The sequence below is a fragment of the Neovison vison genome, chromosome 6, assembly GCF_020171115.1.
Source record: "Neovison vison isolate M4711 chromosome 6, ASM_NN_V1, whole genome shotgun sequence".
Taxonomy (NCBI): Eukaryota; Metazoa; Chordata; class Mammalia; order Carnivora; family Mustelidae; genus Neogale; species Neogale vison.
Window position 1 is genome coordinate 140,145,723 of NC_058096.1, and position 23,399 is coordinate 140,169,121.

A 23,399-nucleotide genomic window follows, 5' to 3' on the forward strand; every position below is an offset into this window, starting at 1 on the left:
TACCTACGCGACATATTGAACTTCACATGGCCCAAACAGCTGCTGTCCTGCATCTCCTTCTACCAACTCCTGCCCTTCCCCTTCTTGGGTAAGGGTAACTTTGTTCTTCCAACCACCAGACCCAAAACTTGAAATCACCCTGGACTCTTCTTTCTCTTTACACTGGATGCATATGTCCAGAAGCTGACTGCTCCTCCCCACCTCCACTTGGGTCCATGCCTTCATTATTTCTCTCTGCAACAGCACCTGAGTTGGTCTCCCTGTTCCTCCCTTCTGTTCCCCCAGTGTGATCCTGACACGGCAGCCAGAGTGATCTCGTTCAAATCTAAGTCAGTTGTGTCTGTCCTCCACTCACAACACTCCAAGAGCTCCCGTTTCACACAGAGGAAAGAGGACAAGCCCAAATCCCTACAATACCCTCCGAGGCCCTCCATGACCCCCCCTCACCTCTTAACCCCGTTACCATTCTCATTTTGTTTTCCACCACACTCTACCCTCCTCACTGCGTTCCTGCCACACAGGTTCTCTGCTGCTCCTGGAAAGGCTCAGCACATGCTCTCTGTGGTATCTTTGCCTTTGCTATCCCCTGACCCCAATGCTCGCCCCCACATTGCTGCCTGGCCTCCTCCTTCCATGGAAGCGAACTCCTCTGTGAAATCTTCTCTCACCGCTCAGTGTCTGTTGTCAATCCCCAGTGCATGCTCCCCAGCCCCTTGCCCTGTTTTATTTTTCTTCTGAGCCCTTACCAGCACCTGGTCCACCGCATTTTTCAATTAATTATCTGTCTGTCCCTCTAGAAAGTAAACTCCAGTCCAAAAGACCAATTTTGGTGTTTTATTCACTGCTGCACTCCCAGTCCCAGAATAGTTTTGGCACATAGTAGGTGCTCATTAAAATCGGTTGGTTGAATGAAGGTTTTATAACTGAAGAACACACCACTCCTTCCCTGATTTCCCCCCTTAGTGACTGTGTATAAGAGGCCTTCGGATGCTCTTGTGGGCAGGAGGGGCTTAAGTGTAAGAGCATCTCCCCCCAGCTTCCCTCATTCTCAGAAGGAGGGAGAGTCCAGCCTAACTTCCCAGACCACTTGTGGGAGGCTGAGGGTGCAAACAGACAGCTAGCTGTTTGCATCTATGTCCCAGGTTACAGCCTTCCTGAAATCAGGAGGGAACACTCTTGACTGCCCCTGTGGGTGGGGAAAGAAGTTTTCCTATCTGCGAGATTCAAATTGCAACTCCTGGCGCGTTCCTGTTTGGGTTTGGTCCTGGCGGTGACTGTGTTTATTTTGCCCCAGAGTTGTGTTCTGTGGGATTGTGCAAAGTCTGGGAACAGTGAGGGCATTAGGACCAGGAGCGAGGCGCACGCTTGGCTCCCGATGTGTCTGGCAGAGGGCTCTCAGCTGAGCTCCGAGCTATGTGTGAAAGGAAATCAGGCGCTGCCTGCGGCTTCACATCTGTTGATCTGACCTGACTTGAAGTGTCCAAAGGAGGACGACTGTCAGCTCTGCTGGACTGAGGACCCACCAGCTCCCCTCAAGACATCGCATAGCAACCTGACCATTCATGCGAGCGCAGGGGGTCGGGGGGGTGGAGAAGAAACACGTGAGACCAAACACCTGAGCAGAATGGAATAATTTTTTTCCCCCAAGGAGATAAAGAGGGTAAAAGGGGCAAAACGATTCCATTTGAAGACCCCGTGAATGGGCTTTCAGAAGGCAATTTCAGAACTCCACTCAGAGAGGGAGGAACCAGCGTGGGACCTGGGTCCCCTGGCCTCCTGGTTGTGAGTACAAGTCAGTCCTGCACGTGCTGTTGGCAAATGCCAGATGGAAAAAAAGGAGCAGGTTAAGTGACCAGCGAGAAACTTCCAGGTGGAATTAGGAAGCCAGGTTCTTCTGCAAGCCTGAAGGAACCTGGAGCTGGAGGAGGACGTGAACTTGAATATGACCTGTTGCACTTGGCAAGTTCCAGCAACATGCTCCTAAGGAAGCGATGCCGGCATGGACCGTGCAGACTGCCATTCCTGCTGCTCTTGCTGATGCTGGGATGCGTGCTGCTGATGGTGGCCGTGCTGCTCCCTCCCCAGCATACCCCACACCCTGCCGTCACAGCCCAGGCCGCCCAGCGCAGCCCAGACGCTGGGTATCGCCTGGACTTCGGAGAATCCCAGGAATGGGTGTTGGAGGCCGAGGATGAGGGCCAAGAGTACAGCCCCCTGGAGGGCCTGCCCCCCTTTATCTCTCTGCGGGAGGATCAGCTCCTGGTGGCCGTGGCCTCACCCAGGGCCAGAAGGAACAAGACCCAGAGCAGGAGAGGTGGCAGCTACCGGCTCATCAAACAGCAAAGCAGAAGGCAGGATGAAGAGGCTCCAGAGAGGGACTGGGCCGCAGAGGAGGAAGATGGGGCAGCATCCGAAGATGAGCTGACCCCACGCAGCCTGGAGGAGACATTCAGTGCCCGCATCCCCCTGCAGAGGGCGCTGCCTGAGGTACGGCATCCACTGTAAGTAAGGCCCTGGCTTTGCCTTCCCCCAGCTCCCAAGGCCTTATCTGCACACTCAGAGACGCCAATGTCCTCCATTCTGCCTCCACTGGCCTTAGGGCAGTAATTCCCAAGATGTGGTCCCTGGACTGGGTGGCAGAAGCATCACCCGGGGACTTGTTAGTAATGGGAGGTCTCAGACCACATACCAGATGTGGGAGTGAGAAACTCTGGGTAGATCCGGTGATTTAACCAGCTCTCCAGGTGTGAAAAGGAGGAGCTCTTACTGCTCTTCCCCACTCCAGTGCTAGTCCTTCTGTCTCGGGGTGATCAGGTCAAACAGCTTTATCCATTCAACACAGAGTGAGCATGGGGCATATGTTCTCCAGCCCACTTTCCACCTCTAACACTCTGCCTCCATGCATTTGGATATTATGGGTTGTTGCTATTGTTTGCTTTCCTTTTGGGTCAAAATAACAATTGAAACTAACGTTTCTGTGACTCCTGCCAGATGCCTGATTTTAATCCAAGAGCTGTTCATATATTAGTCCTTACAACTCTGTCAGATGTGTGAGAGGATTACCGTCAGGCTGATTTTATAGATGTGAAAACAAGCCAGAGAGAAGTCAAATATCTCGCCCACAGTCACACAGCCAGCAGTTACCAAAGCAGAGACTGGAATCCAAGAAGCTCCAGTCTCCCTGGACTGCCACCTCATGCCACCCTCCTTTGTTTACTAGACTCGGGACACAGTCCCAGTCCTCAGGGGCTAGAATGCTGTGCCGCGGCAGCAGAGCCTGGCCGCACCCTAGGAGGCAAGCTGGGAAGTGTGACAACATGCAGGCTGGACCCAGGGAGATGCTGAACTTGCCTTGTGCATCCCCTGTCCTCCCCCACCATCACCATTGCAGGCTGCAGGGGAGGGCTCTGGTCCAGCAGCCAGGGCCAAAGTGGCTGGTTAGCTCTGGGAAGTTCCTTCCCTAGAAGCCACTGCACTTCTAGAGCCCAGCGAGTTTCCCACCAAGCAAACACAAGTTCTGACCCTCGCTGGGTGGGCAGGTCCACGTAGAGTTGCAGTCAAGAGCGAGGCGATGTGCTCCACTGAGCCCAGGGGTGGGCGGCGGCAAGGGGGCGGGGAGGTGGTGGCTTCCTGGTAGCCTGACTGGCCAGCATCACCCTTGAGGCATGCATATACAAGTCCACGCGTGAGACAGTGGCTCCTTACTTTGCGCGTGTGCCTGCCTCACTCATCTTACCCGTCCCAACCCTGCTGTTCCAGCTTCAGGTCTTCACTTAAAAAGCTCTTTTCAGGAAACTTCCAGACCCAGCCAGGCCCACCCAGGTGCGATTTTGTGCTCTCAGAAGTTTGAATTCATCACACTCACTACAACCAAAACTAAGTGGTCCCTGATGTTTGCTCAATGCTCGGGTCCCTGCCTTGCAGACAGAAAGAAATGAGGGCTGAATGAATGAATATATAGTTTTCAAATTCTTTGAATACGTTTTTGCTTTGGTGTAGCGCAAGGAGTGTCTTCATCTTGCCAATAAGAAACATTGCCTAAAACAAGAGGGTCGCTGGCTACCCACAGGTGTGTGTGTGTGTGTGTGGACTTTATGGAAATGCGCTGTGCATACGCATAGCTATAGGTGCCTTGTATATGTGTGTTTGTGCATGTGTGTGTTTTGTGCAGTAAGTACATTGCATGTCTGTTGTGTTGGACATACATACATATCCTGCATGTGTTGTGTTGTGCTGTGCACAGGTGTGAGTTGTGCAGTGTGGAGTCACACATGCACGTGTCCATGTTCTTATGTGTGTGCATGTTGATATGTGTGCATATATGGTACATTTGTGATTATGTGTGTTTTGCACATAGTGTGACATGCATTATGCAGGTATGTGTTGTGATTGGGGTTTTGTTTTGTGTGTGTGTTTGTAGCACACGCGTGAATAGACACTGTGTGGTGACTGCGTTACGTGTGCAGATGTGCTTATGTGGGTGTGTGGGTTGCATGTGTTGCACACGTGTGGTATCAACCTGTACATGTATATGTGCGTTATGTATTAGTCATGTGGTGTGAAGTGCATGAGTATTGTGTGTGTGTGTGTGTGTGTGATGCAAGTCTGGGTGAATTTTGCAGAGTGTGTGTTGTGCACCTGTAGGTGGTGTGTATGTGGGTGTGGGGTGTACACGTGTCTGTTATGAGGTACTGCTTATTTTGTAAGTTTGCAGGTACGTGTGTGCATTGAATGTGTTGCATACATGTTGTAAGTGTGGCAGGCGAGGTATACGTGTGTGTGCAAGTGTGTTGCGTGTGCTATGCTTGGGATGTGAAGAGCATGTGCGTGTTGTTTGCATGTGTGGTATGAGTGCGGGTACGGTTTGTGTCATGTGTGTAATGTTCACTGACGTGTGTGTGTAGGAGCCTCTTCAGTGGGCGCCTCTTCAAGCCAGCGTAACCCAGCAAACCCGGTCTCAGTTTGTCTGGGACTTTTTAGACTGGGAAACCCCGCAGTCCACGGCAAACCCCCTCGCCCAGCTTGCCTTGGTTCTCCCAGGCCCGCCATCAGCTCCGTGTGGAGGTGTGTGGCGCCCTCTGCTGGCTCAGCTCCCCCGCGCAGCCTGTGCGGCCGGGGCCTTGGCCCCCAGCCTCTCTCTTCTCTCCCCTCTGCCCCTCAGGTGCTGCTGTCTCCCCCTCTTGCCTCTCTCAGGACCCACAAGGGATTCTCTGCAAAGTGAGGCAACCAGGGGGACGGGACCCTCCACCTCTCCCCACTACAAAACCAGGCCCAAATCCAGCTCATAAAAAACCAGCCGTGGATGAAGGTCCTACCCCGTGTGAGTCCTACACTGCTTTTCCACCAGGCCAAGGAGAACTCTGGAGATCCCATGCCTCTACCTTCGGCTGTAGTGTACCGAGCACCACCCGTCCCAGGGCTTCCTGCAAGCCTGTCCTGCTGGACTCGATTCATGCACCAAAATCTCGAAACCAGTCAGTCCTGGCCTTTGCTCATTTCCCCCCAAAGCCACAGGCTTTATCTGAGGACCTCTAGGGTCACTGCTGAATGTCACGTTGAAAAGCAGCATGCAAGGCAGTCAATAATAACACAAGAACGAAACAGGGGGGAAAATCAGTATAAAAGGTCAAAAGGCAGGCTCTGGAAAGAAAGGCCAAATTACAGTGAACATTTATCTGAGCACTTCCTATGTGCTGGGGATGCTGCTAAGTGGTTTTCATTCATTTAATCTTCATAAAGAATTTAAGCTAGATACTTTATCATTTCCATTTTACGGATATGAAAACTGAGGCACAGAAAACGAAGGGACTGAGGCCAGGTTATCTGACCTGGTGTGTCTGGCACCAAAGCCATGTTCTTAACCACCACGTTGTACCCTCTAAGCAAGTCATTTGGGCTGGAAGCATTTCCAGTTTCTCCACCTGTGAATGAGGGAGAACTCACACGGGTCCACAGGGCGGCAGGAAGGAGGGTGTCTGTCACAGCGTCGTTGGTGGCATTGAGGACTGGGAAGCCACCTGAGCACATGATCAGAGGGTGCTGGGGGAGCTGGGTGCATCCCAGAGGCACTCCAGGGGAGATAGAAGGCACAGACTCGGTGCACAATACTGATGGGGGGAGCGCTTCAAACATCACGTGGAACGAAGCAAATGAGATGCAGAAAAGAGATCCGTAGCATGACATCACTGGGGGAATGTGAGCTCTGGGCACACTGACCAGTGCGTTCTTTATAAGAACAGATGAAGCTCCAGGGACTGGCCGTGCTCTGGGGAGGGCAGGGGTTTGGGGGCAGTGGGGGGACTAGAAGTGAATGAATACATGGATGAAGTGAAGAGGCCCAGACCGAAGACCAGAGCAGACTCAGTCCTTCAAAGCTGCTATCAAAGAGGGGGTCGGGGAGGAAGAGGTCTTGCCCATTCAGTCTGTGTGGCAGGACAGCTTTCAAGGCTCCGCCAGGCCCAGCTCTCCTTTGATCATCCTGGCATCTGGTGTAGGGCAACTGATGGCCAGGATCAAAGAGGCTCCCAACTGAGAAAGTGCTTTGGGATCTCCTGACCGAGGCAGTGGCCCTCAAAGCTGAGTCACTTGGGATCACCTAGAGGTCTTGCTGAAGTGCAGATTCCTGGCCCCCCACTCCTGCAGCGCCCGACTCAGTAAGTCAAGGGTGAGGCCCAAGCATTTGGTTTCTACACGTTTCTTGCGTGATGCTCAAGCTGCTGATCTGCAGACACTCTATACCCAACAGGTTAGACAGAACCACGCTTCTCAAACTTTAAAGTGTATGTAGCCTCGCCCCCCAGGACTCTAGTTAAAATGCACAGTCTAGCGTAGTAGGCCAGGGGCTCAGCCCCAGATGCGACACTTCCATCAAGCTCCTAGCTGGGACTGGGGCTGCTGGTCCACAGACCACATGTTTGAGCAGCAAGAGGCTGTTGGGTCACCAAAGTATGTACTTATCAGATTCCCCATATGACTTGTTAAAAATGTAGACCCCTTTGCTGGAGACTCTCCACAGTTCTGAGTTGGAGTGCAGTGATCTGAATTTTTAAAAGCTGATTCGTTCAGGGAACCACTGATTTGGACAGTGAATGGAGAGGGAGTAGTTCTGAAAGCTTCCATGGAGGAAGTGGTACTGGGATTGGAAAATAGAAAGGAGAGGCAGAGAACATAGTCCCTTTCACGACCCAGAGTTCTGTACTTAAATATGAATATCAGCTCAGCCCTACCTTGCTGTACGCTAACTACTTGCATAAATTTGGAACTTGCATTCCTATTTTGGCCCATGTCTCCCTGGTTTTTATCCCCACAACAGTGACTAACACATATGCCCAAAGAACAGCAGACCTGGGGCTGAATTCCGGCGCCAGCTCTTCCTGTGGGAACTATGTGGTCACTCAACTTCTCCTTGCCGCAGTTTCCTCTAAAATGTAGCTAAAATAACACCGTCCTGTGGGCTATGGGTTAAATGAGATAAAATGTGTGTTGATTCCCCCCCTTGGTATTCAAGTCCAAACAAAAGGTGTCCTTATCATATTTTTTTTAAAAGATTTTATTTATTTATTTGACAGAGAGAGAGACAGCGAGAGAGGGAGCACAAGCAGGGGGAGTGGGAGAGGGAGAAGCAGGCTCCCCACTGAACAGGGAGCCCAATACGGGCCTCAATCCCAGGACCCTGAGATAACAACCTGAGGCAAAGGCAGACGCCCAAACAACTGAGCCACCCAGGCGCCCTCCTTATCCTATTGTTGAGTGTAGGGCCTGGGAATGAATTGAGAGACGGAGAAGACTAAGAGCAGGCAGCTGTGGACAGCATGTCACTGTCCTAGCTCTGATCAAAGAGTTATTTTCTACCCCATGGGCTACTAAATCTTCACCGACGTGGCGGCATAGTGGAATTACCTGGTAAGTGTTAAAAACTACTCATACGGGGTCCTGCTCTCAGGAATTCTGAGTTAGTTGGTCTGGAGAGAGGCCTGGCCCTTCCCAGGGGACTCTGATGCACAACCAGGGCCGAGGACCAGGGCTGCAAGGCCCCAGGTCCACAGCATGTGGGGAGATCCTGGCAGGGGTATCCTGTCCTCTGTTCCTTCCCTCCTGCCCAGAGGCTGCTTTGGCAGCAGCTTTGTTGTCAAGAAGAGGGTGGTGTTGCAGTCTACCTTCCTGTCAACCATTCCCGGCAGGCAGGGAGAGCCACCTCAGGATGTTGGCTCTGACGCCCAGATGGCCAAAGAGAGAAAAGACATTTGGCAGGCATCGGTAAGTCTGAGTGAGTGGGGTGGGCACGACCCCAGGGTGGGGGCTGCAAGGTGAGAGCAGAAGGAGCAGGCTGGGGCAGTTACCTTGGGCTGGAGCTCAGCTTACCTGCCACCCCAACCTGGAAGGGAGGGAAGACAACCCAGTGTGGACAGTAGGAATGCTGGTTCTGGGCCCTGGCCAGTGGAGTCCAGAGGGCATACACATGTACCAAGCTTTCTGCCCTCAAGCCCAGGACAGCCACGGTTAGGAGCAGTGCCTCCCCACTCTGCCCCTCAACTTCCATTCTGGATCTGTCACCCTTTAGTGGGGTTATGCTATAGACAGGCTGAAGATAACTTTCTGAGAACAAATGTGTTCACGGGAGTCCATGCAGCCAAGTCTAGCTTTGTGCTTTGGGTTAGGCTGGGGGATTAGATCAGAGGTAGTTAACTCCTCTCTTACCTTTTTTAATGCTTAGGAAAACTGCTATTTCCCCTGCAAGTGTGGTCCTCAGGCCTGCAGCATTGAAAATGCAGAATTTCAGGCCCCACTCCTACCAGATGAAAATCTCTATTGTTAACGAGATCCCTAGAGGATTGATACTCATGTCAGAGTTTCAGAAACTCTGATGAGGCCAGTGGTTCACAGCCTTGCCTGTGCATTAGAATCAACTGGAGAGTTTCACAGCTCATCACGCCCAGGCCCCACCCCAGACCAGCCAGTGAAATACCGCTTGCTGGGACTCTCCTAACTGATGCTAGTGTGCAACTGCCCTTTGGGGTGCGCGGGAGCAGAGACCCTGGTGTTGGTGCTGGTGGTGGGCTCACAGCTCTCTGCACAGGGCGTGAGGAGCTGGGACTGCCCAGGGAGGAAAGCGGGTGTGCAGGAGGAGGACAGGCAAGAGACTCACAAGCCAGAGCCCCTCCGGGGCTGGGCCTTCCTGATGTCCTCCAGCAGCTGGTGTCCCCAGAGTGTGCTGGTTGTCTTCCTGGCTACTCGCCTTCTAATGTCTCACTGCTAACAACCACTGTCCTGTGCTCAGGCTCCGGTCCAGAGGCCAGCAACATCAGAACCACCTGAAGGGCAGACTTGGATCCAAATCTGCGTTTAGGGATGAAGATGGGGATAGGGAAGGGGACAACAGGGGGGCGTTGACATCTGAGAGGCTCTGAGCAACCTCTCGGCTTCTGCTGCCTGTCTTTGGCTTACTGCCTGTTCTATAACCTGCTACCAACTGCTGACCCTCTTTGTATGTCTGAATATCAAACTCCTTCAGATAGAGGGTCTGGAAAGTTCTCTTGGTCATGACTTGGGGAAGGCTATGCCTATTAGGGGGACAATTGCCCCAGGATGCCTTATGGGCCCTGGTCAGTGTCAGTGCCCATCTTTAGTCCAGGTTTGGGGAGCAGAATTAGAGTAGAGTCAAGGATGCCTGGAGCCCCTCAGGAGGAGGCTGTGGAGGCTTCTGCGGGCCGCATGAAGAGAAGGGGACTATGTGCTTCTTGTGGGACTTCTCTCCAACTCTGGGGAATGATGGGTACATGGCCTCAGGCTCAGCTCTAGGGTCCAGTCTGTCCCATATACCTCTCTCATTTGTAGGAAATCATCCATCCCTCAAAGGATCACTCCCAGGCTGTGTCCCAGCCCTTCTGTCTCCAGGCCTGGCCGGGAAATTGGTATTCCCAAGATAAACCCCACCAATTACAGACAAAACGGACTGAGCACTGGGATTTTCGCAGAACGTGGGACACTGACTCAGTGGCCTTACCCGCCTGTTTCTATAGATCACCAGTCTACATACTCCTTGCAAGCAAGAGCAGTGCCCACACCTTCATTTGCTGAGCAAATATTTATTCAGCGACTATGAAAGGTGAGAAGGTGAGCAAGAGCCAGCCTTAAACCCAAGTGGCGTGGGGAGCCCTGAGGAATGCAGATAAGGCCCCAGATTGTTGTATCGGTGGGCTCCAGGCAGCAATACGGAAACTCATCTGAGTGGGGGACCTCTGCCGATTGGGTGGAAGCTGGAGGTCAGTAACCCCCAAACAGAAAACCCAGCAGAATCCTTTCTACGCTGGCCAGGCACGGAAAGGGTGGATGTGGTGTTGGTGGCCTAGCCAAGCCATCTGGCGCAAAGCTGTGACTCATCCTTCTCAGAATCATCGTCCAAATGCATTTTCTGAGTTCACAGGGGATCCTGGAGCTGCACACGGCGAGGGCGTGCATCTGTGTGTAAACACAGACCTTGCGCTCCTCTGATCTCAGAGAGTGAAGATATGAAGCTAACATTTATTTAGCAACCCTCTTGGGCCTGGAGGAGTCCTCTGATCCCAGCCGCACCCTTGGGCTATAGGAACGCTTCAGCCTCCCTCTGTTGGCTAATTAGGCAATGTAAATTGAGCCAGGAGTCAAAGCCAAGTTGATTTGATGCCGAAGCCCTTGGTCTTTCCTTCCCCACTGCTGCCGCTCAGAAAGATGGACAAATGAGGGCAGGGTGAGGCTGTGGAAGTGTACTCACTGAGAGAGCGAAATATCCACCAGCTCTGTGGTTGAAGGACAAGGAAAGTAACTGCATTAGGAAAGAAGGAGAATAAGCATTTCTTCAGGGATCCTCTTCGCAGCCACCTGTCCCATTTGGGGACCACTTTGCAATGCTCAAAACCAGTTTCCAGACACCACCTCACCGATCCCCCAACCCCACGAAGCCATGGCAGGGATACAGCAGGAAGAACGTGCACCCCCAATTGACAGAAAGAATCAGAAACATGCAGAGGGGGAGTGACTTGCACGGGGCCCTTTTGCTTACTTGTTTGCTTACCTACCTACTTTATTCCCTCAGACAATTTAAAAATACATCATAAAATAGAAAATTGCTATTAATATAATGTTAATCAAGATAAGGGGAAATCAATTTAGAATACCTCCCCTTCAGCTCTTGGTATGCCCAAGCTCCTTTTCACCCGCAGGCCTTAGCAGAGGCTGTGACATCTGCCAGGAACCCTGTTCTCTACCCAAACCCCTTCCTTCAATGGTATCCTGGCCACCATTCTGGTCCTGGCTTCCATACCACTGCCCAGCTTGCTGGCTCCCTGAGGGTCTCCTTGGAGGACTTGGTGTGGCTGTTAAGTAATTATTTGGTTATCAGCTTCACAGGATATAAACTCCATGACCTCAGAGACTGTCTTAGTTTGGGTTCCTCCAAAGCAGAGCCTGAGACAAGGATTCATTTTGAGCTCGATGCCAGGGAGCCCTGGTAAGGGACTGGGAATGTGGAGCAGAAAATAGACTGATGAAAGGTGTGTTCTCAAGTGTGTGCCTCAGTGGGCAACTAGGGCTCAGCCTGCTGGGGAATTTGGGAGGGGCTGTGGAACAGCCTATCCATGTTTGACCTCCTTAGGGTCAGGGAACTAATACGTCAGCTCCTTTTAGTCACAGGCTGAGGGCAGCTCTCAGGAGAGGACAGCTCTTCAGATCAGCATGGGGAGAGCATCTCTAGCAGGCAGAGAAAGCCCTCAGGCAGTTGGAAAGCACGGTGTGGTGTACTTTAAGGATATAGATGAAGGGGCTATGGGTAGGGCACCACAGATTCTGCTTTAAGGATCTTATCTGTTTAATTCATCTTTCAGCCCTCACAGACTTCAGGTTGTCAGGAAGTATCTGTTAAATGACTGGATGGAAAGAGGGAATGTCAGGATCAAAGAGAAAATTAGGACGAAGGTAGACAATCCACAGAACCCTCTCAATGACCTTACTCTGAGCTTCCTGGCAGCCAGACTGAAAAAGGAAACACCATAGATATCATGATCCTTATTGCTCATGAGAAGACAACTTCGGAAAGGAGTTCAGGCAGCCCTTCACACTATCCTGTAGAGTGGTTGTTTAGAGATCGTTATATTTTACAAAGATAAGCATAAATACAATACACATGTAAAGTACATTTTTTCAAAGATAGCTATAAAAGGGCTGCTGTCTGTGGAATGCCCATAATTACTCTTTCATTCTCACAACAGTCCCAGGAGTAAATATTATTCAGTCTTCAGATGAGGAAACTAAGGTTTGTAAATATTGAGTATATTACCCAAAGAGTTAGGAAACAGGGTGAAGATTGAAATCTCAATTTGATTCTGAAGTCTAAGCTCTTTAACCTGTTCTTAAGGACACACATGCATGAACGCAAGCACATACAAGTGCGCCCGCGCGCGCACACACACACACACACACACACACACACTTGTGCTTTTTCGGTGCTCGAATTCTATGGACTCGGGGTGAGAAAAGACCTGTCCTTTCGGAAGGCATGGCTGTGTTCTGTCCTCAGGTGACAGACTTCAGTCCTTATAAAACTGCAGCCAGGAGAATGCCATATGCAGGCCTCCCAGTCCCCATGCATCTCTCCTGAGTTGGAAAACAGCCAGCCCCCAAGCCACTGCCCTAGTAATGTTTTTGGTTTTATTTGTACCCATTGAATATACAGAGGCATGATTTCTTCTCACAGCCACTGGAGGCCCCAATCCTAGACACTTGGATTTTCCTACTCTCCCACCCTCAAAGGAATTAGGACACGAAGGAAATTTTGAACCTGTTTCTGAGCAGGTCTAGAGCAATCCTGAGTGCAGTGTGGAAATTCTCGAAGTAGGGTGAGGTGGGAGAGTAAAGTGCCACCAGGGCTTGAGGAGAGAGGAGGGTGAGAACGGAGAGGGGCACTAGGGGTGGAATCCCTCCGCAGAGCCTCAGAGCCCTGGGGCCTCTGTTATCCCCCCAAACCTTATAGGGCGGGTTGGGGTTCCACTTTGGACATGTTATGTGAGCAGCCCTGAAAGCAGCCTGGAAAAGTGCACATAAAATTCATGATTTCATTCGTCTTAGGGATTCTTCTAAGGACAGTCATCCATTTAGGGACTTCTTCTGAAGTCTGCAGGAATTTCTCTTAAAAATTAGTGTGAGAGGTGAAAACTGGCAAAGTTCGAATAAAGCCTGTACTTGAGCTGATAGTACTTGAACTGAGTTAGAGTCCCGATTCTGCTCGTGGGGGATGGTTATGCAATCTATCATCCCTGGGCAAAGCTGCCTGAAGATAACACAGGAACTCTCTGGACTATTTTTGCAACTTCTTGCAAGTCTTAAACTATTTCAAAATAAAAGTTCTAAATTGTTAAAAAAAAAAATCCTAGAAAAAGCATCACTTTTTCTAAAGATTCTAGGATATAGCTTCTCTGATGGTGACAATTCTCATGCAGAGCAAACCTCCCATTTTCCTTTGGCTACTGGGAAGCTCAAACTTAAAATTCATTCTGGAAACTCCAAGGCCCTCATGGCCTATATGTTTATGTTCTTTCTCTAGATGTTGAATTTCTGTTCTTTCTTTTTCAAGATTCATTTATTCATTTGAGAAAGAGAGAGAGGGCACTGGCATGGGAAGGGGCAGCGGGAGAGGGAGAGAATCTCAAGCAGACTCCTCGTTGAGCTCAGAGCCACATGCAGGGCTCGAACTCACCACCCTGAGATCATGACCTGAGCCGAAATCAAGAGTCAGCCGCTTAATTGACTGAGCCACCCAGGTACCTCTTGACTCTCTGTTCTTACTTATATTCCCATCCTCCTGAATTTTCATCCTTACTTTTTTTTTTTTTAAGATTTTATTTATTTGACACAAACAGAGAGATAGTAAGAGAGCACAAGCAGGGGAAACGGTAGGCAGGCAGGCAGAAGGAGAGGAAGGCTCCCTGCTGAGCAAGGAGCCCATGTGGGACTCGATCCCAGAGCTTGGGATCATAAGGCAGAGGCTTAACTAACTGAACCACTCGGGTGCCCCCATCTTAACTTTTATATTACCATTATTTTATCGTGCATAGTGTTGGGAATGACTTCAAATCCTTTATAGAAAGAAATAGTGCATTAATATATTAACTGATAAAATAATTGACAGCTGATTTGTGAGATGTTCATATGTTTTGTTTTGGTTTGGTTTTGGTTTTGTTTTTTTTAATCTAGGATTTCTATTTTACTGTTACCTTAAAGCACTTACCTTGTATTCCCCTTCTACCCCCGATGTAGGATTTTTACCTGGAGTCACACAGGTGTCCTGCACATTGAGAGGCTCAGCCTTGGTTAGGATTGTATGGACAGTGCCTTTCCCTACAGCTGGGCCAGCCTTAGTCTGGTGGTCTGTCTGCAGACAGTTCTACCATCATAATTGCCTTTAGGTATTGGAGTTTGAGATCCTTGAGCCAACCCCTCCTCAAATGCAAATCGGGAGGGACATTCAGAAGCTACCTAGAAAAAAAAAGTGCCTTTTGTGAACAACTGTGAGCCGCACACTGCTCCCAGCATCCCGTTGTTATTGTAAAGCCTTCCACTGTGGTCTCACTCAGAACTCTCCCCAGATGCAATGCAAATACAGAGTTTCTTACTCATCTGCAAAGGAAAGAGGGAACTGAGCAGCCTCCTTGCAAAGGCGGTACTTCCCACTCCTACCTCTCCAGCTGCAAACCCCCAGAGAGGAAAGGGCCTAGGAGCTCAAAACTCTGCTACTTACCAGTACTGGGAGTTTTGATAAGTCTTGACCACTTTCTGACCCTCAGTTTCCTTATCCACAAAATGAGGGTAAGATCCAAACCAAAGACTTATTTCAGTGTAAACAAGCAGTAATATGTGTAGAGGACCTAGCACAGTATCTGGCATATCGTTGGCACTCACAAATGTTCCCTCCTTGCCCTTCTTCAAGAAAACTAATAATGCTTAACATTTATGATGTGCCAGGTGCTGTGCTAGATTATACAGATACAAAAATAAAGAAAACTGTGTCTCTGCCCTTAAACGAAGGACAAGGCATGCTCACAGGACACTCACTATGTACCTCATCTTCTTTAGGCTCTATGAGGTTGGTGATGTCATTCATTCCCATTTTATAGGTTAGAACAGTCGTTTGCAGGGAAGAGTGCCAGTACCTCTCAACTGCTATGAGAAGGCGTGGATTAAACATTGCTCCTGGGATTTGAGGATTGGGGACAGCAGGCAGCGTTACTGTGAGGATGTGATGGGTTCTCTTTCCATGGAAATTTCAAGCAAGAGAGCTACTGAGTTTGGGGGCAGGGGAGCTATCTGATTAAAGCAGCCCCAGCCAGGGCCGAGGGAGTGTGTTAGAGGAGGTCCAGTGCTCCTTTTGGTCTTCTCTTCCTATGGCTCCCTGCTCCTCTTCCCTACAGGTGTCTGCAGCAGCACCACGGAGACAGCCTGCCCACTGCCAGCGTCATCCTCTGTTTCCACGACGAGGCCTGGTCCACCCTCCTGAGGACCGTGCAGAGCATCCTTGACACGGTGCCCAGGGCCTTTCTGAAGGAGATCATCTTGGTGGACGACCTCAGTCAGCAAGGTGGCTATTGGCTCCTCCTGGCTCCTCGGGTGGGTTGAGACCTTGGGAGGGGCGGGAGGGAATTCCACGCAAAGATTAGGGTTTAGAGCCTGTAGAGTCAAGGTTCCCAGTAGCGTATCTCCAGGTGATGATCAGGTGCAGGTAACTCATTAGTGAAAAGCCCCAGGGGCACCCAGTAAGGCAGTTGTGGGGAGAAGACAGAGAAGACAAAGTGGCCAAGCAAGACAAGGAGATTCCAGCGAGGATCTCAGGAGGGGCACTCCAGCCTGATTCCAGCGGGATCCCTCCCAGTCCCAGTCTCCCCACAGTCCAATATGCTTCCTGCCCAGACACTCATGAATCACAGCCAAGTGGCCATTCCTAAGGTCTCACTGTCTCCTAGACACTGGGTGAAGCAGTTGACATGTATGAGTCCCCAAATCATTCTCGTTTAGCCCAATCCATTCATTTTCCAGCCAAGGAAACTGAGGCCTAGAAAAGAGAATTGACCAGGACTAATTCATGCCAAGGGCAGCAGAGTCAGGCCAAAGCCCAGACTTATAGAATCTGCTCAAATGTTTCCACTGATGGGAAACTCACTCCTAGGGACCAGTCCATTGAATGGCTGAGTCACTCAGAGAAGATGGAGCCAGAAGAAGGTTCTAGGTCAGTGCTTCTCGAGCTTGAATGTACCTCAGAATCACCTGGCAGGCTTGTTAAAACACTGATTGCTAGGATCTCCCCAGAGTTTCTGGATCTGGTACTGGACGCGCCAATTTGCATTTCTTTTTCTTTTTTAAGATTTTATTTATTTGACAGAGAGGGAGAGATCATAAGTAGTCAGAGAGGCAGGCAGAGAGAGAGGGGGAAGCAGACTCCCTGCCAAGCAGAGAGCCCGAAGCGGGGCTCGATCCCAGAACCCTGAGATCATGACCTGAGCCTAAGGCAGAGGCTTAACCCACTGAGCCACCCAGGTGTCCCCGAATTTGCATTTCTAACAAGGTCTCTGGTGACATGCATGATGCCGGTCCATAGATGACACTTTGAGAACTACTGCTCTTCTCAGGCTTTGTTTCTGGCTCAACCAAATAGCCTGTGGAGGTCCCCCCTGGCTCTGTGGGGAGAACAGACTTCTCCCAGGGAAAATGAACACTTGCTGAGGTCCAAAAAACACCTTTCTGAGGGGAATGACAGAAGACAAGCTTGAGTAGCCACAGGCCTCTGTTAGGTCTTCTGTAGGTCCTCATGTGGGGAATTTGCCCAACTCAGGCATGGCAGTGAATTGGACGAGCCAGAGGCTCTGGAAGTATGTGAGGTTACTAGGGTACATTCGGCTGCATATTAGGCAGGACCACTGAGCGATTCCTGGGCTGGGCTCAGCTGGCTGGTGGAAGTATCCATAGTGTCTGAACTCTTGGCTGTGCCAGAGTCCTCCCAAGAGCACATCTGTGCTTCCTCCCCCAACAGCTGATGAACTGTGTTATGTCAGTGTCCTTTGGTAGCCTTCCCTTCTCCTTGTGTGTGTAGAAGCAGAGGAGCTGGGCCCCAGGGCAGTCGGGTCCTCCAATGTCCTTGGCATCTTCTTCTTGTTTTATTTTATTTTTTATTTTATTGTTTTATTTTATTTTTTATTTTTATTATTTTATTTTAATTTAATTATTTTAAATCATCTCACCTTTTTTTTAAAAAAAGATTTTATTTATTTATTTGAGTGAGAGAGACAATGAAAACAAGAGCAGGGAGGAGGGGTAGAGGGAGAGGAAGAAGCAGACTCCCTACTGAATAGGGATCCTGAAACAGGGCTCAACCCCAGGACCCTGAGATCATGACCCAAGCAGAGGCTTAACTGACTGAGCCACCCAGGCACCCCACCCTCTGCATCTTCTTCCTTCCAGTTAGCCCTACTTGGGAGTGTGGCTTTTGGTCTCATAATCCAATGAGGTTGCTCTACTTCTGGATATCTCATCACATTCCAAGCAGGAAAGGAAGAAATGCAGATAGACAGAGGTCAACCAAGTTTGTTTTTTAGAAAAAAAATCAGGAAAACAATAGTTTTTCCAGAATCTTCTCACCTAGTGTATGTATTTTCACCAGAGTTAGATTATAAGGCTATTAGCAACAGCAAGAGAGTCTTGGTAGGTTAGTGCTTTTAGCTTCTCTGAATAAAATCAAGTTTCTGCTAGTACGGTAGAAGGGGAGAATGAATGCTGGACAAGACAACTAGCAGTTCTCAGTACACTGGGGTCACCAAGGGCTGGCTCTAATATAGTCAAGTTCAGAAATTTTAATAGCTTTGCTAACAGAGCTCCTTTTCTAGGGAATGGACTTGGGACTAACAAACTTACCAGAAAAATAATTATAAAGTAATAAATTGGCATAATATTTTGCCACCAAGAAATCCAACAACCATTGACTGGGAATCCTTATGTCCACTGCTCAGGACAGTTTCCTTTATAGAAAAGTCTCCCTGAGGAGCTAGCTGCATGCTACTCAGAAGACAACTCTCCAGGGAGTCTGGTGGTATCTTCAGGTAAGGCTGCCTGAGCTTTCCCCAGCTCCCTGGAGACACAGCTAACAAAGTAGCAAGTCTATGGGCATTCCCATCAAGACTGCCTCTGGGCTGGAGAACCAGGGAAACTCTTGCTCTTTGGTACAGTTCTGTTCAACACACATATACTGAATGCTTACCATGGGCCAGCCCTGAGCTAGGGATCAGAGCCCTGGAAATGCAGAAGGTATAATCCTTGCCCTTGAGATCTTAGTTCAGTGGACTAGGGGTGCCCCATTTCCAAGACTTCATGAAGGACACTACTTCTCCATGAATGCATTATTTCTACTTTCTCCACTGGCTTTCTCATCTTGATGTATGCATGTATGCGGGTGCACACACACAGCTTTTCTTATCTTAAACACAAAACCTAATAAGCCTCTCTCTTCCTTTATCTCCTCCAGAATCATGGTTCCTAAAAGAATGTCTAGACTCTTGGTCTTGGTTTCTCATGTCCCACTTTCTCTTCGACCCACTGCATTGTCCATCCACCCCTACCACTATAATGAAGCCACTTTGGCCAGCACCCCTGATGATCTACTGGTGGCCGTATTTAATGGACCTCTGTCTTTGACCTTCTTAACCACTGTCTTAGGTCAGATTTCTTAGAAGTGGAGCCTGAGATGGGATTCATGGGTTTATGAATTTTAGGGGATGTACTCTCAGGGGAAGCCTGTAGGAGGGTAGGGGAAGCAGGAGACGCAGAGGAAGGAGCTGAACCAAGATGAGGTTTCAGATGAAGTCCAGCCATAGCCTGATCCCGTGGAGAGCTCTGCAGTGCCAACTGCATCTCAGAGTCTGTCTTACCTCAAGGCAAGGTAGTGGGCTTTGGTAGCCCTGCGCTGGTTGGTCATTGACCCTTGGCTTCTGGGACCAGGGGTGGCATTTTGCAGGACTCACTGGCACTCGCTGGAGAGGCAGTTTGATACCCAAAGGCCTGTCTCCAGAGAAGGGTGCAGACTAGTTAGCAGCAGACCTATAGTTGCTGATTATGTGCAAACCAAACCAAACCTAAAAAGGGACCCCAGGCCATCTGAGTCAGGCACCAACAGTATCTGCATAACCTCCCTGTTGCATGCATTTAGAGAAGGTTAGCCATTTCTCCCCTCTCCTGGTATTATGACACCGTCTCTCCTGGCTTTTACTGGAGAGAGTACTGATCTACCGCAAACTAACGAAGCAACTTACATCTTAGCAACAACCACAGTGTCATGTATCTGAGTCTTGGGACCCTGGTACTCACCACGGCTTCTGAGAGAGAGAGACTGGCTGACAATGATCCTAGAAACAAGTCATCATGATCTCATTGGCTGCGGCATCTGTGACCCCACTGACCACAACTCTGTTGATTCCAGGACAACTCAAGTCTTCTCTCAGCGAGTATGTGGCCAGGCTGGAGGGGGTGAAGTTGCTCAGAAGCAACAGGAGGCTGGGGGCCATCGGGGCCCGGATGCTGGGGGCCACCAGGGCCACCGGGGATGTGTTGGTCTTCATGGATTCCCACTGTGAGTGCCACCCGGGCTGGCTGGAGCCCCTCCTCAGCAGAATAGCTGGTGACAGGTAACTTTGCCCCCAGGTTCTGGAGGGTGGAGGTGGGGCTGGGAGAAATAGTCTATAGTCTCCGCCACTCACAGAACATCTAGCCACCATTGAACAAGTCCCCAAGGCTCCCCCATGCCAAAGCAATATGTTTCTTTGTTTTTTTTCAGATGTTTGAAGTCGAACCTTTTTGAAAGCATAGGAGGTATATTGGAAGTTAGAGGTCCTCCAGCCCATCTGTCTTGTTTTCTAAAGACCAAAACGGGCCTGGAGAAGCAACTTCTCTTAAGTGGCAAACATTCCTGAATAGGGTAACGTCTTACCATGGTGATCACTCCCTTCATTGAAGAGCGAGGAATTTTAATCAAGATTATCAGATAAACTGGGAAAAATCTTTCTATTTTTCTCATAGGTACTTATCCCTAAACAGAATGTGTTAGATTCTGTGATTGCTAAACTTCCATCAAGAACCAGCGTTGGTTTTCGGGATGAGGGGTCTCCAAAGTTCTAACCAAGGCCTCAGGAATGTGAAGTCATTACACACCCCTTAGCCCCACATTTAAAAAGTTTTCTTTGACCATTTCTCTGTTCTTCCCCCATCATGCTGTCATTCACTCCCCACTTCCCTGTTCTCCTCATACAGTTCCTAAATGTGTCCTATCAACCATTTTCCTCAATCTGAATATCTCAGTAAGGAAAGCAAAACCTGGTGGCTAGCCCACCTTGGGCTCCCCCACCCAGGCATACCCCTGGGGCTTTGCAGAGGCCTATCACACAGTAGGAGTTCAACAAACGATTGTTTCTGATGATGGCCAGCCAGATAGGGCTGATGCCAGAACCAAGCCTTATGACTTCTGTTCTTGCACTCCTCCTCATGGTGAAGGTTCACTCTCTCCTTTGAAGCTGGGGTTGACAACATCTGAGAAAAGCCCTTTCTGGATGAGGAGGTAGAGGAATTAGCATACTCCCCTCGATGAGGGAGGTTTCAAGCAATATGATGTCAATTGCTAATAGTCCAACAATTCCTTTTTAATAAAGAACAATCAGAGTTTAAGTGAAATCAGGAAGGATTAGTTTTGACCAGTACTGTGATACAGATTATCACCCACTCCTGTCTGTCATCTCAGAAGAAAAGGAGACCTATATAAATCCAGCACCAGGACGAGGACAAGCAAACACACAAACCCGACATACGCTGCCATCTTGGATTCTGCCCTCGAAATCACAATAACCGTGTATCATTGCTATAGGAACTGAAGTTGGTCCAGCCTATTCCCCATCTAATTCTCATCCCCGTGGCACTGAAAGATGGCTTTCAGAGGGACATGTAAGATCATCTAGACCTATCTCACGATTTCACTGCTGAAAAGAACTGAGTTCCAGGGAGGGTAAAGGAGACCCCTCAGTGTCACACAGTCACTCAAGAGCTAGGCTGTTGTCTATGCTTCTTTTATGCAGACATTTAGGAATCCAAGACTTAATATATAGCCTTATGTACGTATAACCCGAATAGACCTTTTTCATACAATTCTTTACTGATGCCCCCATGAGATGCCTGAGGCAGGTACTTTTGTTTCTGTTTCACAGAGAGGGATAGTGGGGTTTCAGGGGGTGAAGTGATCTGTGAGGGCATGTGGAGACTTTGCCACTGAGTCAGGTGTTCTAACTCTGAGTCTATTGCTCTTTTGTTATCTGAGTTATTTTAGGAATTGGAGAAGTTGATCAGGGAGTGACATTTACTCATTCCCTCCCTCCACCCTCGTTGTGAGACATGTGTTAAAACATTGATTAGAATGAGCCCCTCATGTCTGCTTCTCACATTGGTGCCATTTTCACAGATCTGGAGATTTCTCACTCTAGGCTGAGAGAGGAAGACTTGGCAATCCCTCAGTGTCCTCAGCTATAAATAAAATGGGGCTCCCTGAGAAACCTTCCACAGTTAAGAGGTGGGTCCATGAAATTTTCACTTCCTGGGCTCTTTCCTTCTCCTCTTTATCCAACTTCTCCCCTCCCCATCTCCTTCCCTCTTATTCTCCTTCCCTCTCTCCCTGCCTCTCTGCCCCCCAACATGCATGCACACACACATGGCCTCTGGTCTTAGACCCCATTTTGGCTTGGCTTCCTTTTCACATCCCCTCTCTTCTATAGTTTAACCATCTTTTTGTCATCCCACATCTCTTTCACAACTTCCTGTGTAGCCTGTTCTCTTTGGGACCTAGTGTTCGGCTTGCAGGCCTTCATAGGTGAGGATCTGAAAGAAAAGCTAGCTCTCATGGGTTCTCATCTCTCTCTACACCCAGTGAAGCTCTGAAATCCATGGCCTGGGAGAGTGACCCTTTCAAGGTCTTCTTTGTTTCTACAGCAGTTTTGCTCAAGTGTTTCCTCTGCCTTCCCATGGTAGCTCACCTCATGGGGAGCAAAGTAGTAGAAGCCATTGGGCACACTTCAAACAGCTGCTGTTCTTGAAGAGAGGAAGGGGGCCCCAACTGGCTCTGAGGCTCGTGGCAAGAAACATTCTGTCCCCAGGTGAGGACCCATTGTGCAGAAGGCAAGAAATGGTCTTTAAGACCTTTGATTTAAAAGGTAAAGTGAGATGATGAGTAACAGTGTAGTAAGCCATAAATCAGCTATTTCAAAGAGTCATAACTTCCTCAGCATCCTGACCAGAGGGTTCAAATCCTGGTTCCTAGCTCTGGTTCCCTACCCCTGCCCACAGAACAGGTCTATAGAGAGCCATATGGCAACTTTGTGTGAACTGATAAGAGGATTCCCTTCCTCATTACCCTTTACTCTCATTTCTCAGAACATGTGTTGTAATACATTCATTTTTTTTAGAACAAGTTACTTGAATGATAACTGCCAGAAATTTTAGAATTAAGTATGCAAATTACAGTGTCTATGATATTTGAAGCATTCTCTAAGTTTGGGCACATAACTGTACATAGCAGCAGACAGAGTTGCTCAAAGAGCATTTTTTAGAGCAGTGTTGGAGGTGCTGATTGGTAGTTGGTTTCCAGGTAAAGTAACAAAGATGAAGATCAGGGGTAGCTGTTATTCCAGCTGCCAGCTGTCAACTGCCTTCTGCTAACTGTCAGCTCTAATAGCCAAGCCATGGAGTGAGAGTCATAGTGCTAGAAAAATGAAGGTTTCCAGTGGGAAAGGGGCAGTCCTTTGTGAAGTGCTGAAAGACAACACCCCCTGAGGGGCGATACCGGCTCCATAGGCTGTCCAAGCTGTTTTCCCCTTGAATTTGCTCTGGTCCTGTATCTTAGAGACATCTAGTTCATGAGGTCACATAGTGTTCAGCTAAGGCTGAGGTTGCTCAATGGGGAGAAGCAAGGTAGGACAGGGAACAGACCACCTCCCATCACCCGCCCTGCAAGGGGTTAAATGATGGAAAGCAGTCTGAGGAATCCCATGTGAATGTGTGTGCGTGCATGCGTGTGTGTGTGTGTGTGTGTGTGTGTGTGTGTGTGTGGTGAGGAGCAACAGGGGGACCAAGCTACCTCCAGCCCACAAAGGGAGCAGCCTTCTTTTGGTCTCCTGCCCCAGGGAAACTCTCCAGCCTCATCCTGCGCTCCCTTCAACATGACAGAGTCCTGAAACGGCTGACTCTCGAGTCTTGAGGGCACGCTTGAGAAGCAAGAGCTCTAGGATTAGAGCATTCAGAGACTTTTGCATCTTGATATAAGATACTTTCCGCAACACCAAGAATTTGTGTGAACTTCC

At 49.3% G+C, this 23,399-nt stretch overlaps 1 protein-coding gene across 2 annotated transcripts in view; it reads left to right on the top strand.

Moving 5' to 3' along the window:
• Positions 1 to 1,311: 1,311 nt before the first annotated feature.
• GALNT15 (polypeptide N-acetylgalactosaminyltransferase 15) overlaps positions 1,312 to 23,399 on the top strand; it is a 42,520-nt gene continuing 20,432 nt past the window's right edge. For both annotated transcript variants that reach the window (XM_044252509.1, XM_044252510.1), the window contains exons 1-3: positions 1,312 to 2,501; positions 15,438 to 15,604; positions 19,487 to 19,691. In XM_044252509.1, coding sequence (XP_044108444.1) covers positions 1,975 to 2,501; positions 15,438 to 15,604; positions 19,487 to 19,691 — 899 coding nt within the window. In that variant the 5' untranslated portion in view covers positions 1,312 to 1,974. The remainder of the gene's footprint in view (positions 2,502 to 15,437; positions 15,605 to 19,486; positions 19,692 to 23,399) is intronic.